The 17,161-nt window shown below is 41.7% G+C and overlaps 1 protein-coding gene across 1 annotated transcript in view; it reads left to right on the forward strand.

The window, feature by feature from the left end:
* The window catches only part of LOC140355866 (uncharacterized), a 117,037-nt gene that overhangs the window by 45,010 nt on the left and 54,866 nt on the right, over nt 1-17,161 (forward strand). Inside the window, exons 7-12 of the mRNA XM_072440507.1 lie at nt 3,192-3,386; nt 3,498-3,617; nt 4,487-4,765; nt 13,845-13,956; nt 15,158-15,659; nt 15,744-16,107. Of these exons, the coding sequence (XP_072296608.1) occupies nt 3,192-3,386; nt 3,498-3,617; nt 4,487-4,765; nt 13,845-13,956; nt 15,158-15,659; nt 15,744-16,107 (1,572 nt within the window). The remainder of the gene's footprint in view (nt 1-3,191; nt 3,387-3,497; nt 3,618-4,486; nt 4,766-13,844; nt 13,957-15,157; nt 15,660-15,743; nt 16,108-17,161) is intronic.

The raw sequence follows: 17,161 nt of genomic DNA on the forward strand, positions 1-17,161 counted from the left end.
TCGGAGGGTTTGGGGACCACAGGATTTCATCTCTGCTGTTTGCAGACGATGTTGTCCTGATGGCTCCATCAAACCCGGACCTGCAACATGCACTGGGACGGTTTGAGCCGAGTGTGAAGCGGCTGGGATGAGAATCAGCTCCAAATCCGAGGCCATGGTTCTCAACCGGAAAAAGGTGTCTTGCCCTTTCCAGGTGGGTGGGGAGTCCTTGCCCCAAGTGGAGGAGTTCAAGTATCTCGGGGTCTTGTTCACGAGTGAGGGAAGAGGGAACGTTAGATTGACAGTTGGATCGGTGCAGCGGTCTGTTGTGGTGAAGAAGGAGCTGAGTCGAAAGGCAAAGCTCTCAATTTACCGGTCAATCTACATTCCCTCACCTATGGTCATGAGGTAATATTTTGAATAATTGGTTAAATTCAACTGAACTCTTTGCTTTGAAAACCACTGCAAATATGATGACGGTTCAAAACCATGAACCATTTGCTCAATATTCAAACCCATTTTGGGCTGTATTCAAAATCAGAGCGTATTAAAAAAAAAAGTCAAAATGTGTCCTGTTGAGTTGTGCTGTAGACCTTTAGTCGAACAATCGATCAATGGTGTCTTTGTCAAATTCATTTTGGGTTCTTTTGAAGGATTAATATTCACAACAACAGAAAAGAATAAACAAGTGAGATACTGTGAGATTTGGGAGTGAATTATGGGTTCATTCTGTCGTTTTTCATGTAAATACACTGGTCGTTTTCTATAAAAATAAAAAAAATATTTGCAATAGTGTGAACTCCTGTGATCTTGTGGTGTTGTCGTTCCACTTTGGGTTAAATACATGTTCTGTTAGCAAAATATATAAAATCAATGTTGTTTTTAAGATGGGCTGAATTTGAATATTAAGTTTATTGTTGATGGTAAAAAGTTCAAACCTCAACTAACACATTTAAACACATTTCTGTTGTATTGAAATAATATTGTCTGATTATCGTTATCAGGAATTAGATAAAGATTTTTGTCACTATTTTTGCCTTAGTCTTATCATAAAGATACTAAATAGTTTTGCCCGCTTTAATCGTGTCTACTGCACGGTTTTGGCCGTAGAGGTTTAGGTTTATAGTTTTACTTCCTGTTTGTAATTTATGACGTCACACTAGTGAATTACCCAGCAACCACTTTTTGATTCGACAAATAGAAATATATGAGCGCTCCTTTATTTTGTTGAATTAACATTTATAGGGTGAAAAACAGTTGTTTTGTGTAAATTATACATCTACTCTGGCTGGACCCTAATGTGATGTCACTTCCTGTCATTTACTATAGATTTGTTTGTACTTTTCCTTGCATATAGCCGCTCGATCGGTGTAAAACTATGGTTCATATGTACAACAGATACAGACACACCAAATAAAAACCTGTAACGTGCCCTTTGAACTAGGGACTGTTGAATGTGGTGTCGATGAGTCTCGCAGGCCTGTTTGAATAGAACGGTTTGGCGTCTTGATTGTGTGTTACAAAGTTGCGTGTCTCTCATGTAACGCGCCTGAGCAGACGTTCAGCCCAGCGCTTCCGTTTTGCAGCGTATAAGGAAGAAAACTGTCTGGATGTTGCCAGAGCCCATTATTCTAACACTTTCCGAGCCGGGCCACGTGACAGATGATTGAACGCTTTTCTTTCAACACTGACGATTTCAGTTTGAGTTGAGTTTGTCTTATTAAAAGCAGACTGACTTTTAACACAAAAAATAGTCACATTTCTTTCTCCATTTTGCTAAAGGTGTGATTTTTGTTTGTCTCACTATTAAATCTGCAAGTGAAAAGTAACGTTAAGGCTCAATTAATGAAAAAAATATGACAATCACAGTTATTAAAACCATAACTGTAATCACGATTATTCAAACAATTATTTGTTTTAGAGCAGGGATGTCAAATTTTACCGTTTTGATTAAATATCACGATTTAATGATTGATCACGATTATTGAGACTGTGACCAAACAACAGTGACAGTGAATTTCCCTGGGAGCGCCCCGGGTTTTTGCCTCTGTGACACAAGCGGTGTGCTTGGCCTGCCGATACCTTCAACGGCCTTAGGAGTCCCATAAGCAGAAGAAACCTTATCCCTTACGCCATCCCGTACTTCCGGCGTCCACCACCGGGTTCGGGGGTTGCCGCCTTCCTAGATTTTTAAAGATGAATATTCATTAAAAACCTATAAAGGGTTAATTTGAAAAAGTAAAAAGTGTGTATGATACCTGGAGACAAAAAGTACTAAAAAAAAACCTTAGATTTGACTTTCTAGTTTACCTGATTTAGAAGCTATAAAATTGTATTATTATTATCTAAATAGGGTTGAATTGAAAATAGTACAAGGTGTGCTTGATACCTAGAAATTAAACCTACTATAAAAGACAGTAGAAGCTATTGAAAGAATTCCTTGTTTTTTGAAGGTGAATATTCATAAACTACCTGTCCTGATAACGAGACTGTGACTGGGGCTTAGCATCGGACCTCTTCTTGACTGGAAAAAATCACAATGGCCAATGTGAAACCTGTGGAAAAGAAGAAACTGTCCCCCATGTTTTAATGGAGTGTAACAGGTTTGCAGTTCAGAGGAGATCACTTTTGTCCCACTTCTTTGATCTGGGGTTTAAATCTGTGTCAGTGAAGACTTTGCTTGTCCCCTCTTTGCATCAGCAGGTGTACAGAGCGTCATAACGGACTATCACCAGTGAGAGGCAGCAGTGCTCTGTGTGGTGCGTAGTCTGCCGGAAATACATTGTTACCTGCCTGGCTGGCCCCTTGAAGAGAGAGGGTGGCATTGTGGGTAGCCGGAAGTGTCTTGTTGTTTTTGGGTCTGTTTTTCGATGTTTTTTCGTCGCGCGCGTGTCTGCCACCGCTGATCCGCATGTCCTGCATTCCGCTTCATGTAACCAAATAAAATCGTGTTGCAACGAGTACTATGCCTGCTCAGCCTCTGTACCACGGTTAGGAGTTTACTGGGCAGGGGAAGTATTAATAAATCCGGAGGTGGAAATAAATTTGGCCACGTCCCGGAAGGGACCTGCGCGCTAATGTATAGCTTACATAGAGATATCGTTCTACTGACGCGCGCAGATCTCTATTGGTGGTGCGGAGGCAAAGTGCTTCACCATGCATTATACGGCAAGAATGAAGGTCCTTGTGCCCTAGTATCTCTCATTGTGCAGGCAGTCGTGTTTCCCATGACAGCTAACGACATTTTGCAGTGGGCTGATTCTCCTGTCCGGATGGCAGAGAACCCACTGCGTCCCATGAGATCGGTAGGGAAATCCACTCCCTGGCTGAGTGAAGCTGACCCAACCTACGTCGATGCCATAGGAGTCCCACGGGGTGTACCAGACGAGTATAAAATCAGTAATCAAGTGGCCGCAGGATTTGAATCATTCTTTTGCCCGTGGTGTACTATAAATAAAAACGTTGATAGAATTAATTACATCCATTATAATATTCAGAAACTGGGTAATTTTTCCCAGGAAGGGTTCACTGCTGTACACGAGCAGCTAGCCGCTACCTCTCTGATGGCCTTCCAGAATCGTATAGCCTTGGACATGCTCTTGGCAGAGAAAGGCGGGATTTGCGCCATGATACGGGAGGTGCAATGTTGTACTTTTATACCGAATAACACACGCGAAGGGGGCCGTTTGACCCAGGTTGTTGACGGATTACGCACACTAAATAGAAAGATGAAAAAGCATTCGGGGGTAGACACATCCATGTGGGATTCATGGATGAATTATTTTGGTAAATGGAAAGGGTTAATGTCGTCTGTGATACTCTCCCTCGCCGTTTTCCTGGCCATCCTGGTCTTGTGTGGCTATGGCTGCATACCCTGTATCAAGACCCTCATGGTGTCTTACCCACCTGGTGGAACGAACGATCGACGGCTTTGTGGCTCAGGCAGGAGGAGGTCAGTATATGTTGATATGTTGGTGCCAAAGGAAGATGCTGTCCTCCCGGAGGAAGAGGAATGTTATCTACTCTAACCTTTCCCTTTGTCTAGTGTGCTGCGCTGTGCTTTATTTTTCAGAGTTGTCTGGTGAGCCGAACAATGGGAAAGTTTTGCAGTTCTGTAGTAGACATGTTTATATTGATGCACGGTTTTCTCACCAGTGATGGTTTGGTTCTATGTGAATTATTTGATTATATATGGGTTCTGATTGTGATCTCCTTCAGATATCAACAGGGGGAATGAAGTATATTGATTATGCTACTATGTTTGTTACTTATGCTCATGTATCGCTTCATTCTTCTGCCCAGTCCAGATGAAGGGAGATCGGAGGGTCGGAAAAGAGTAGTGAGAGAGCAGAATAATCCTAAAGTAATCCTTCAATTTAAAACTGAGAGTGAGTTAGGAAAAATTGGAATCTTGGCGCTGTCAAGGGAGATAAAGAAGATATTGGGGGATGTAGCATTTGCCAAAGTGTTGAGAGATGGTAATCTACTGATTGTGTGTGATTCGGAGGCGCAGAAAAACTCAGCAATGCAGATTAGTAGCATTGGAAAGATGGCTGTAAGTGAGTTTAAGGTTGTTGGAGAAAGGAAAGGAGCACGTGGAGTAGTCACAGGAATCCCCCTGGATGAAGATCTGGATAAGTTTAAAAACAGTTTGGGTGCAGGGGTGGATTCTGTTAAGAGATTGATGAGATGGAGTGATGGCCAAAGAATTCAGAGCATGTCGGTTTTATTGGAATTTAAAGATGTGCTTCCTGAGAGAGTGAAGGTCGGCTGTTTGAGTTTCCTGGTAAGAGAATATGTCCCTCCTCCACTCCAGTGCTACAAGTGTCAGCTTTATGGCCACATAGCAGCGGTGTATAGAGGGAAGCAGAAATGTTTAAAATGTGGAGGTGAACATAAGATTGAAGAATGTGAGGAAAATGCTCAGATTAAGTGCTGTAATTGTGGGGGACAGCACACTGCGACGTTTGGTGGATGTGAGGTAAGAAAGAAAGCTGTACAAATTGAAAAGGTAAAAATGTTGAATAACATCTCGTATGCAGAAGCTGCAACGAAGGTCCAAATACAGAAACGAGGAAACACTGCTGACACCAGTGTTGTTCCAAAAAGAGGAGGAACAAGTATAGTACTTGCTGTTGATGACTTGGTAGTATTTTTGTCTTATGTGATAAATTGCTCTGAACAAGTCAAACGTAAACCAGACAAAGCTAAGATGATAGTAGAGGGGGCGGAGAAATTCCTGGGTGCTAAAGGTATCTCTTGGGAGCTAATGAACAAAAGGTTAGAGGGGAACAGTAAGGCAGGAGGAGAAACAAGTGAGAAGACCTGATTATACTGCAGTGGAATGCCAGGAGTCTCATTGCAAATGGACAGGAATTTAAAGGATATGTACAAGATAGTAAGGTGAAACCGGATGTCATTTGTGTTCAAGAAACCTGGCTAAAGCCAACATTAGATTTTGTTATTAGAGGGTACGAGTGTGTTCGAAGGGATAGGCAAGGAGGAAATGGTGGAGGATGTGCAATATTTATCAGGAATGGGATCAGTATAGAGTTTTAAGTAAAGGGAAATAATTATAATTCATTGTGATAGAAGTGTGATAGAAGTGTGGGGGAGTCTTCTATTAAGAGTGCTTTTTAAACTTCCTATAAGTTATCTATCCTTTTCCTCTGAATCTACCTGCGTTGCAACAACAAAATTTCCCCATGTGTGGACAAAAAAGGAATATCTTATCTCATCTTAAGCGTTTAACACTGGAGGGTCTGCAGGATTTTATGGTTCATCTTGAGGGCAAATCTACATGTTGTGGTCATTTTAATGCTCATAGTACGTTGTGGGCATAATGATGGGAATGGGTTGGTGATAGAGGATTTAATGGATATGAAGGGTCTTGTATGTTTGAATGACGGGAGTGGAACTAGATTTAATGCAAGGAATGGAACAGAATCAGCCCATCATATTGCTGGGATGAGCACCTGGGTCGTTGATAAGGAGTGATCACTACCCAATAAAAACAGATAAGTTTTAATTATGAGAGTGCACGGAAGGAATAAGTAGGTGGTGTTTTAAAGGAATAGACTGGAATAAATTCAGGGTCATTTGTGAAAATGAAATGGAGAAAGTAAACGTGGATGTAAACTTCTTTGTGTCTTGCGATTGTGAGAGCAGCAAAGCAGACAATAAGGAAGAGCAAAGGTAAGCAAAACCGAAAGGAGAGTCTAAGGACAGAGGACCCTGGGACATCGTCCCTCGCCACCACAGACATTGTCTGACTCCCTCGCCACCACAGACATTGTCTGACTCCCTCGCCACCACAGACATTGTTGATTCATTTCTCCCTGTGGCCCTCAGAGGCAACTGTTGTTGTGATTTTGGGCCTTACAAAAAAAGAAAAAAGAAAAAAAAAGAAAAAAAAAAGAAAAGAAAGAAAGATTGTCCCTTGGTGGTCTGAAGAATGCACAAATGCCATTCGAGCGAGGAATAAAGCATTTAAAGTATTGAAAAGAAATGATTGTTTTCAAAATTATATTGATTATAAAAAGAAAATAGCAATGGTAAAAAGAACGGTAAAAGGAGAAAGAGTATTGGAGAGGTTACTGTGACACGCTTGGTAGACAATCATCGGTAGGTCAGGTTTGGGGAACAATTAAAAGAATGGCTGGTATTAATAAAAGTTTTAGTTACCCAGTGATGAAAAATGGAGAAGAAGTAGTTCTAGATAATGCAAATAAAGCTGAGTTGTTAGCTAGGCAATATGTAAAAGTTAATAGTCGGGAAAATCTGAGTGTAGAGGAAAAGAGAGCAAGAAGAAAGATTGTGGGAAATAACACCAATAGATTAGATGATATCAGTGACTATGATAGTGCAATTAATGTTGAATTTACAATGAAGGAACTCAATGACGCTTTAAATAAGTATGAAAAGATGAAGTTATTGTATGTTGAAGAACCTCAGTGGAAAAAGTAAAGCCTTAATTTTACAGTTGTATAATAAAGTGTGGATGGAGAATTCCTACCAGACCAGTAGAAGGAGGCAGTAATAGTACCAAATTGTAAACCAGGTAAGGATCCCAGCTTGGCAGTGAGCTATAGACCTAGAGCCTTGACATCGCATGTAGGGAAACTAATGGAAAAAATGATCAATGAAAGACTATGCTATATTTTGGAAAAAAATGAAATGATTAAAAGCCACCAATCTGGATTTAGGAAAGGCAGGAGTACAATAGACCCAGAAGTTATTTTTGAAAATGAAATTAGAAAAGCCCAAGTGAATAAGGAGTGTGTTGTTGCAGTATTTTTTGACATTGAAAAAGCTGATGATATGATGTGGAGGGAGGGGCTAATTATAAGGTTGCATCAGATGGGAATAAGAGGCAAGATGTTAGGATGGGTTAGGAATTTTTTGGTAGGAATATTTCAGTGCGTGTGGGGAAAGATTTTAGCTCAAAGTATGACATCAAAAATGGTACGCCACAGGGGAGTGTAGTGGGCCCGGTGCTGTTTTCTATTATGAATAATGAAATATTTTGTAATGTGGAAGGCCCTATAGGGGTCTCTCTTTTTGCAGATGATGGAGTAATGTGGAAGAGAGGTAGAAATATTGAATATACTGGGGGGAAATTGCAACAAGCCAAACATAAAGTGGAAACATGGACAATTAAGTGGGGATTTAGATTTTCTGTAAATAAGACAAAAACAATGTTTTTTACGAGTGTGAGTTTAAGTATTTGGGGTTGTGGTTTGACACTATATTGACATGGGGAGTGCATATAAGTAAAACAGTAGAGAAGTGTAAAAAAGTTGTAAACATTATGAGGTGCTTGAGAGGACGGGAGTGGGGACGGGAGTGGGGAGCTAGCCGGAAATGCCTGAAGGTAATATATATGGCTCTGATCAGATCATCGATTGACTATGGGTGTATTGTATATTGCTCAGCTTCAAGGAGTAATCTAAAAAAATTAGATATAGTTCAGAACCAAGCTTTAAGAGTGTGTTGTGGGGCGATGAGGTCAACTCCAGTAGATGCACTCCAAGTTGAAAAGGGGGAGATGCCTCTAGATAGCAGAAGAGAGCAGATGATTCTAACATATTGGGTTAATTTACAAGGACATAGTGTAAGCCACCCAGGACTAAATGTACTAAAACCATGTCAGGAAAAAGAAAAAGCACAGTTCACCAGCTTTGGGTGGATAGGAGAGAGTGAAGTTCAAAGAAATAGGACTTAACCAGCTGAACGTGAGCCCGACAGTTCCAAACTCTAATGTCCCTCCATGGTTTCTGAAAGAGCCTGGGGTAGATCTGAGTTTGTTGAGAAGAAAGAAATGTAGTAGTGTTAATGTGAACTTTACCATTATTATTAGTATTATTTGTCTTATGCCTGCTACTTTTATTTCTATTATTAGGCCCGAGCGCCACAAGCTGGCGAGAGGCCTATTAATCTCCTAAGGCCGTGCGAAGCACGGCTGCGAAAGTGCACACGTAGTGCGCACGAAATCGAGCGCGAAGCACTCGCCCACTTCCAAACACTCACTAACGCACTCCTTCACTCATGCACGCCCCGTGCATACTAATTAGTAGTAGGAAAATGGAACATTACCGTTGTAAACGGGCGAAGCCCGTGCAAAAGTGCGCACTAAACGCGGTCGTCATCCCCATATAAAGCACTCATTTGCGCTAAGTACCTCACGAATACGTTCCCCATCTCTTGCATGTTCCGTGCATATAAGCATGTAATGCAAAAATTGAACATTATTACTGTATAGAGGGCAAAAAACACAAAGTGGGCGGAGCCCACTCAAAATCAACGAAAGTACCCGTCAGTGACCAGGGACCCACACCATGACGTAGGAAAGCGCGAGCGCTTTCCGAAAATGTATAGTTTATGATATTTGAAAAATGGGAAACATTGTTTTCGCATCGGAATATTATTCTTTCTTCTTCTTCTTCTTCTTCTCGGGACCAACCCCCCTATTTTTCACCCAGTGAACATTGATGAAAAGTCACAAAAATTTGCACACCTCTAAAAATCGTGCCTCTCTACATTCTGGCTATTTCCCTTTTCTAAAATAAAAAAATTGGCGCGTCAGCGCCCCCAAATGTACCAAAAATGCATTGAGAGATGGGAAATGACCCAAAAAAAATCTGATCGTAGAATCATGAAATTTGGCGCAGAGGTAGATGGTGACAAGAGAAGTAAAAACTATTACTGCGGCAACGCCGTCCGCCCAACCAAATGTCGGCCATATTGCTTCAAAAATGGCTAAACATGACTTCGGAGTTTTTCCAAACGTCGTACTTTTACGAACTCCTCCCAGGGCGTTGGCCCTAAAAAGCTGAAATTTGGTGAAAATGCTACTGAGGAGTGGGACATCAAAAGCTATCCAAATGACATTGACCCTGTCACGGTCTCTGTGCGGCGAAGCCGCAAACTGTAGCAAGAATTTCAGAAATCTCCCAAATTTAACATTTCTGCCGTTTGCGCAGATAAAGTCCGAATTGCGTCAAATTAGAATCAGTTGTTAAACTCTTTGCCCTAAACCTACTAGAAGTGAAATAAATCAATTTGGAGCCACAGCGCCCCCTACAGATTTCATATGGAGGTTAAATATTTAGTTTTGCGAAATTATATGAAATTTGACACACAACTCAATTTTGGCCCCATCAAAAAAGTCAATGAGACCCATGTCATAATTGTTATGGCGTTGCCGTAACGATGACCGAAACCTTCCATGTTATTCCAATGGGGAAATCGCCAGAACATGTTTACACTTTAGACTTTCACAAACTCCTCTTAGGGCGTCAGCCCTATTAACCTGAAATTTGGTGAGACTCATCTTCAGGGGTGGACCATCAAAAGTTATCCACATTTCCTCCACAAGAGTCACGGTGTCTGTGCGGCAAAGCTGCACATTTTGCCAAGAATTCAAAATAAAATTGCTTTTTGATGGTAAAACAAAGGGGAGAAGATGTGACAGCGTCACAGATTCAGCAGTAGGCGTAATAAAAGGACAATTGGGGCGCGTTAGCGCCCCCTCCTCTTGCGGCGTGGCGGCAGCGTGGCGAGGGCCGATCATTGCCGCTTGCGGCTATATTTATTATTATTATTATTATTATTTTATCTTTATTTTTATTTTTCTTCCCTCCATTCCCTATTAAGATATGAGAGGACCTGTTTACAAGGTTTTGTTAAAAATAGTTTTTGTTTATAAGAGTTCTTCTATTAAGAGTGTTTTTTTTTTAACTTCCTATAAGTTATCTGTCCTTTCCCCCTGTATCTACTGTGTTGTAACACTGACATTTCTCCATGTGTGGACATTAAAGGCATATCTTATCTTATCTTGCCTCAAAGGCCGGTTTTTCTATATTATACAAACGAGAGCAGAGGGGAGAACAAGAGAGTGGAGCAGTAAGAGCCGCAGAGAGGAGGACGTTCTGACGTGTCTGAGGTTGGGACACACAGGGCTGAATGACACCCTCAGAATAATAGGGAAACATTGAACAGGGGAGTGCGAGCGCTGCAGAGTCCAAGAGACAGTGGAGCATGTCATTATTCATTGCCCGAAATATCAACAGCAAAGACAAATTGTGAGAGAGAGTATGTGAACATGGGATTAGATTTAGTATCAAGGAATGATTGCTGAACATCTCACAAGAGGTTATAGTAAAGGTACTCCTTATGTACCTTAAGTCAACAGGATCAATGGGGAGGATTTAAGGACTGTTGGGGCCTTCCCAACCCACACTCCATACCGGCCGGTGGCGGTAATGGTGGTGGCACCTTTAGTTGCGTGCCAACTGCTGATAAACAATACTAGAAGAAGAAGAAGAAGAAGAAGTACTTCCGTGAGTTAGGCGTGTATGATCTAGTGCCTGCCATGCTGCTGGACTCGCTGCTTAAACCCGCGACCTACAACGACTCCAACTCAACATAGCCGAAGGTAAGTGAAGAATGACATTATATTTGTAAAGGAATGTGTTTCCTTCACTTATATCCGGCGTTTAGGCCATAGTTTTAACTTGTTTGTGACGTTAGCTAGTCGGCTAACGCTAGTCGGCTAACGCTAGTCGGCTAAACGCTAGTCGGCTAACGCTAGTCGGCTAACGCTACAAACGTAAAACAACAGCACAAATGAAGTGAACTCTTTTTATCGGTTCGGCTGGATGTGAAGTGAATTACTGAGAGTGTGTTTCTACTATTATTTTACATGTTTATTGCTTTTTATGAAAGATATACACGTTTTTACCGTTGTCCCAGCAACAATACATAGCTTCACGCTGACGTCGTCATCCGGGTCACTTGACCTAGTAACGGGGGCATTCAGTTTGCGAGGGGGAAACAACACCATAACTACCGCGTGTCACGTGGTTACGCAGAGCATTTGGAGCATCAGTGATTTGAACATCCCAAAACTGAGCAACTTTTTGAGATCGATCAGAATGACAGTTAGCTTACTCGGTATCAAGGTTTTGTGAGGGGGCAGTGACCCGGATGTTGTGACGTCATCTGAAGCTATGTATCGTCTCAGTAGAAGTGCATGTGACACACTGAATGGACAGTCCACTCTCGAAGCACTTGGACAGATCCTTCTTCTTCAAAGACAGAGAAGTCTCCTCGGGGGTCTTTCGTGTTCCTGTAAATGAATAAATCTTGTAAATGATTCATCAACTTAACTGCATTGATGACATCAGTAATAAGCCCTCACTTCCTCTGTTGTGCTGCAGTCTTTGTTTAGTGCAACGCGTACATCCATGGATTTGCTCTTCCATGACAGATGTAACCTAAAGCATTGTTTATTATTTTCTGATCGGATGTTGCATCCCGATCAGTGATCGGATATACATTTTACTCTTACTAGTTTGATCAGCGTTATACATTTCAAGCTTATTATTAGTCTCTCTCCTCCGTATAACACATGAATGGATCATGACATTTTACTGCCCACACTTTACGGCAGTTAACTTGCATCATGGATCAATCATCTGCATGTCCAGGGAATTTCGCGGACACCACACAGCAGAGAGCATCTTAACAGATTAAGGAAAAAATGCTCAATAACTGGGGCATCGACAAGCAACGGGTCTGTGTAATTTTGCGTGACAAGCGCTGCTAATATGAAGAAAGCTATGTGTGAGACGGGGGTGCGGAGTGTGCGCTGCGTCGCACATTCTGGCCATCTTTGCGTACAGAACTTGCTTTCCCAACACGGCGTGATAGACACCGTGGCTACTGCGAGGATGAGTGTAGGTCGCTTCAAACACTGGCCCCTGGCCTACTCTCGACTCGACAACAGATGGATTTCATCAAGAAAAACATACGTTTTATTATTTAAGCCCAAGAGTATTAAGAGTGCAGTTCTGAAAAGCACATTATGGCCTTACTTTATGACACTGTTGCAATTTTAATACACTTTGTTTATTTGTTTACATGCTTCTGGGGATTTTAAGTTGAGCTGCTTTTTTATTTAATTCAAATTCTGCACTATTGTTTCTTATTCAAGCTACCTCAAAAAAGGTGCACTGTTAAAGTGTTAAAAAATAAAATAAAAACTGCAACAACCTGCATTTGTGCATTTAAAAAAAAATGTTACTGTACTAGGGAAAGAAATCCCGCACACTGTCTTACCTTCGAATAAAAATGTATTGGTAAAGAGGCAACGTTTCGGCAACTGGGCCTTCGTCAGGCAAATGGGTAACTGAGGATGGGACAGAGGTTTAAATAGGAGTGGCCTAAAAAATAGGAGTGGCCAATCACAGATGTTAAAGGTCCCATAACATGCAAAATCGACTTTTCAGAGCTTTTAACCTTCTTACATTGCTATTTGTGCTTCATATTTGTCCAGAGTGTTTTTTTGATTGATTCCCGCAGTGTTTAGCTTTAGTACAGACTATCTCCTTTCCACAAATCTCCAAACTGACGGGCGGTGGGGCAAGACCGCGTCATAAGGGCAAGCACGCGTCATTAGCCCCCCTCACCCCCCGCCTGCCGCCTCCCGCCCCCTTCCCCCCGGCTCCGCGCTGCTGTGTCCCTTCAAGCTCATTCCGGAGTTTTTCTGCTTCGATTTACGAGGAAACACGGCTCAAAGAGGCCCAAAACGTCATTAATGATATCGCACTCTTTACTATTATCACAATGGTGAAGGTTTATGTGGCACTTGATGCAGCAACCGGGAAAATAAACGGAGAGAAGTTCTATCCGATACGAAAAACCAGGAAATAAGAGCGCGATGGACATAAGACTTTTTTTATCTATCTCTATAGATAGATAGATAGATAGATAGATAGATAGATAGATAGATAGATAGATAGATAGATAGATTCTCACTCATTCGCGCGGAGCTGCGCAGCGCGGAGCAGACAGCTGTGGGGCTACGTCACGGGTGGGCGGGGCACACACGCTCTCTGAGACTACGTCACGGGTTGGGCGGGGGAGCCAGATCGCTCTTCGCAAGGTTGGGGGCGAATATCAAACCAAGCCGTTTGCATTTCCGGGTTGGTGAGGGGGTCCAAGGTCTGGGTGATATTTCTTAACTATTATGTTAAGGCTGTTGCACAACCCTTATTATTACCAATTATACACTAGACTACACTAGACTACGAAACGTGAAAAAAGCATGTTATGGCACCTTTAATCACAAAACGATAGACAAATAGTGACACCTCATGATGAATTACACATACGTCAAAAATAGTATTAATCACTATTTTTTGAAGGCCCAGTTGCCGAAACGTTGTCTCTTTACCAATACATTTTTATTTGCAAGTAAGACAGTGCGCAGGATTTCTATTATTATTATTATTATTATTTTATATATATATATATAATTCCACAAATGTTCCCAATCATTGTGTTCACACGTGCTATCACAGGCAACACAACACCGCTCTGTGACGAGTTCTTGCTGGTTTGCTCACGGCAACAAACCACACTTTTTTGTCGCTGCTCTGAACAGCTGCAAGTTCCCCGAGTTGATCTGGCGCTGTACTCACACCACGTTTGTGAAATATGTTTGCTCATGTAACGGTTATATGATTAAATCCCACGGGCGCATACATGGATGCGCCCGTGGGTAAAACAAAACTAATCAAATGTGTGGTGATTTTCATAGCTTACGATGCCCACAAATGTTTTTTTCCCCGCAGCTTTTGAGTTTGCTCTCACAATTTGACATTCTCGAAACATACGGCCAGTAAATATGCAATAAAATGTTTAAGGTCTGGTTTTCATTATTTTGAAATCCAGGTCGAGTTACCGGAAACACACATTTTTTTTCTTCTTATGAAGTTCTCTCAGGTGTGAACTGTTGCCCAGTCAAGTGACCCAAACTGCCATTTTAGAGCCAATTACCTTCCCAGGAATGTTGTGTAGAAGCATTGCGACTCCTGCTGACCAATTTGTTCCATAACTAAAATATATTTTGTCTCCCCAACATTTTTCATCAGTGTTTTTGGTGTGTGTCTCTTGAAGAAGAAAACAATGTGCTTTGGTTTTAGTCGAGTCTCTCAAACCCCGAGCATTGAGAGACGCCTGCCGTGTGGGGCGGGCTGCGGCCTCATGAGTTTGAGTCCGGCTTTCACCTGTTTGCTGCATGTCGTTCCCCAGTCTCATTCCCATTTCCCACTGCACTGTCCTGTCAAAGCCTACAGGCCCAAAAAAACTCTGGAAAAAAAAGTACTCAGAATGTGAAATACAAAGGATCAAACATGACTCTCCCACTTTACCCTCATTCACACAAACACATTTAATTGTTAAATTAAATCAATGTTGAATGTAAACATGTTTGAATGACAGAGCTCTGGCTAGACTTGTTTGATGCTGTCGGTCCCCACCCAAAGCCAGAGCCTGTTATACTGTCCACATTCTTATAGAAACAGTAAAGTTCTGTTCGTTTCATAACTCACTGAAGCTTGTGAAAATGACTTATTTTTTCCATTACAACACCACTCTCAATGGTGATAAGGAATTGACAAAAGTATAAGTTATTTATTTAACCCTATTATTACTTAACATCTTCTTTTTCTGTGTTCATGGCAGATCTAAAAGTCCAACAGAAGAATGGGGTTCACCTGTGACCAGTGTGGAAAGACATGGAGCTGTTCTTCTGCGCTCAAGAAACACTACAGAACTCACACAGGAGAAAAACCATACGAGTGTGACCAGTGTGGAAACAGTTTTCCTACAGCAAGAGCTCTCAAAATACACACTAGTATCCACACTGGAGAGAAATCTTACAACTGTGATGTTTGTGAGACGGCATTTTCAAGCTCAAGCTACTTAAAAAAACACATGAGAATCCACACTGGAGAGAAACCTTACAGCTGTGATGTTTGTCAGAAGACATTTTCAAGCTCAAGCTACTTAAAAAAACACATGAGAATCCACACTGGAGAGAAACCTTACAGCTGTGATGTTTGTCAGAAGACATTTTCAAGCTCAAGCAGCTTAATAACACACATGAGAGTCCACACTGGAGATAAACCTTACAGCTGTGATGTTTGTGAGAAGACATTTTCAAGCTCAAGCAGCTTAACATCACACATGAGAGTCCACACTGGAGAAAAACCTTACAGCTGTAATGTTTGTGAGACGGCATTTTCCCAGTCAAGCAGCTTAACATCACACATGAGAATCCACACTGGAGAGAAACCTTTTAAGTGTGACCAGTGTGAAAAGGCTTTTAGAACATCACCTGAGCTCTCGAATCACTACACAACCCACACAGGAATAACACTAAATGAGTGTGACCAGTGTGGAAACAGTTTTTCTACAGCAAGCGCTCTCAAAAGGCACACCAGAATCCACACTGGAGAGAAACCTTACAGCTGTGATGTTTGTGAGACGGCATTTTCCCAGTCAAGCAACTTAATAGCACACATGAGAATCCACACTGGAGAAAAACCTTACAGCTGTGATTTTTGTGAGAAGGCATTTTCAAGCTCAAGCTGCTTAATAAAACACATGAGAATCCACACTGGAGAGAAACCTTACAGCTGTGATGTTTGTCAGAAGGCATTTTTCCAGTCAGGCAACTTAACATCACACATGAGAGTCCACACTGGAGAGAAACCTTACAGCTGTGATGTTTGTCAGAAGGCATTTTTCCACTCAGGCAGCTTAATAAAACACATGAGAGTCCACACTGTTGAAAAGCCTTAGCGGCTAAGGCTTTTATCAGATGCATGTGTTTTCATATCAAACGCCTGCTAATGTTCATGTTTTACCATAAATGAGCTCATCATCTGGACACTTTTTTTTTTTCCCAACTCCTTCAAGAGTCATTCTCAATATGTGGATGTAGTCTGAGAATGCAAATATTTATTCTACTCTATGAAGGGTGTTTACAATTTCACTTGAGATTACTCTCCTTTGTATCCTAACTGTAAAGGGCTATCAAAACCCTTTTGTTAGCTGATGTTAGCTCCCTCATCACTGAGTACCTGATTAGCGTCAGAATGGACAGGGCTTTTCCCGCCCCATGGCTTCAAGACACTATTGTATGCGACCGGTATGTTTAACGTTAAATTTCTTTTCAAAGAGCTCTTTCTGAACAAAATGGCCTCTGTAGGACATATGTGTCCATAGAGACCTTTAAGAGACATTACCTTTTCATAATTAAGACACTGTTGCAGAAAGCAAAGCAAAATGTTGGATGGGTGGAAGAATGTTCCCCATCCCCCATGGACCAACAACACTGTCTTCACCACACCCCCCTCCCCCCCTTTGGGTCAACACCTCTGATAAAGAACACAGAGGACACCAAATGGGTCCAAGGACCTGACCCCTGTGGAGAAGTGGAATCGTCCACTGTAACAAATCCTCTTGTTCTGCTGGATGGAAACTTTCTCAGGATGAAGTCCTTAATGACTGTATTTCACATTTAAACTGACTTAACGTTTACTGTGTGATCTAAACTTGTAAATAAATCATGCTTTAGTTTAGTTTGCCTTAAGAACTGTGTTTGAAATGTGTTTATGTCATATTTAATGTACTTCCTCATGACCTGCTAATGATGTGTGGGAGGGGCTTCCATTGTCTCCCACGTCTCAGCACTGTGCTCAGAATGTCAAATCTTCGAACGCTAAACTCTGAGCAAAGACCAGCGCCACAGACGGCTCTAAGGACCCAAAGATCTCTGAGGAGGCCTTGATCCACATCTGGGCCTTCTCTTGGACACATGAGACCTGAG

Source organism: Eucyclogobius newberryi, unplaced genomic scaffold (assembly GCF_026437365.1).
Source record: "Eucyclogobius newberryi isolate DKJ021-1_F unplaced genomic scaffold, fEucNew1.0.hap1 SCAF_12, whole genome shotgun sequence".
Lineage (NCBI taxonomy): Eukaryota > Metazoa > Chordata > Actinopteri > Gobiiformes > Gobiidae > Eucyclogobius > Eucyclogobius newberryi.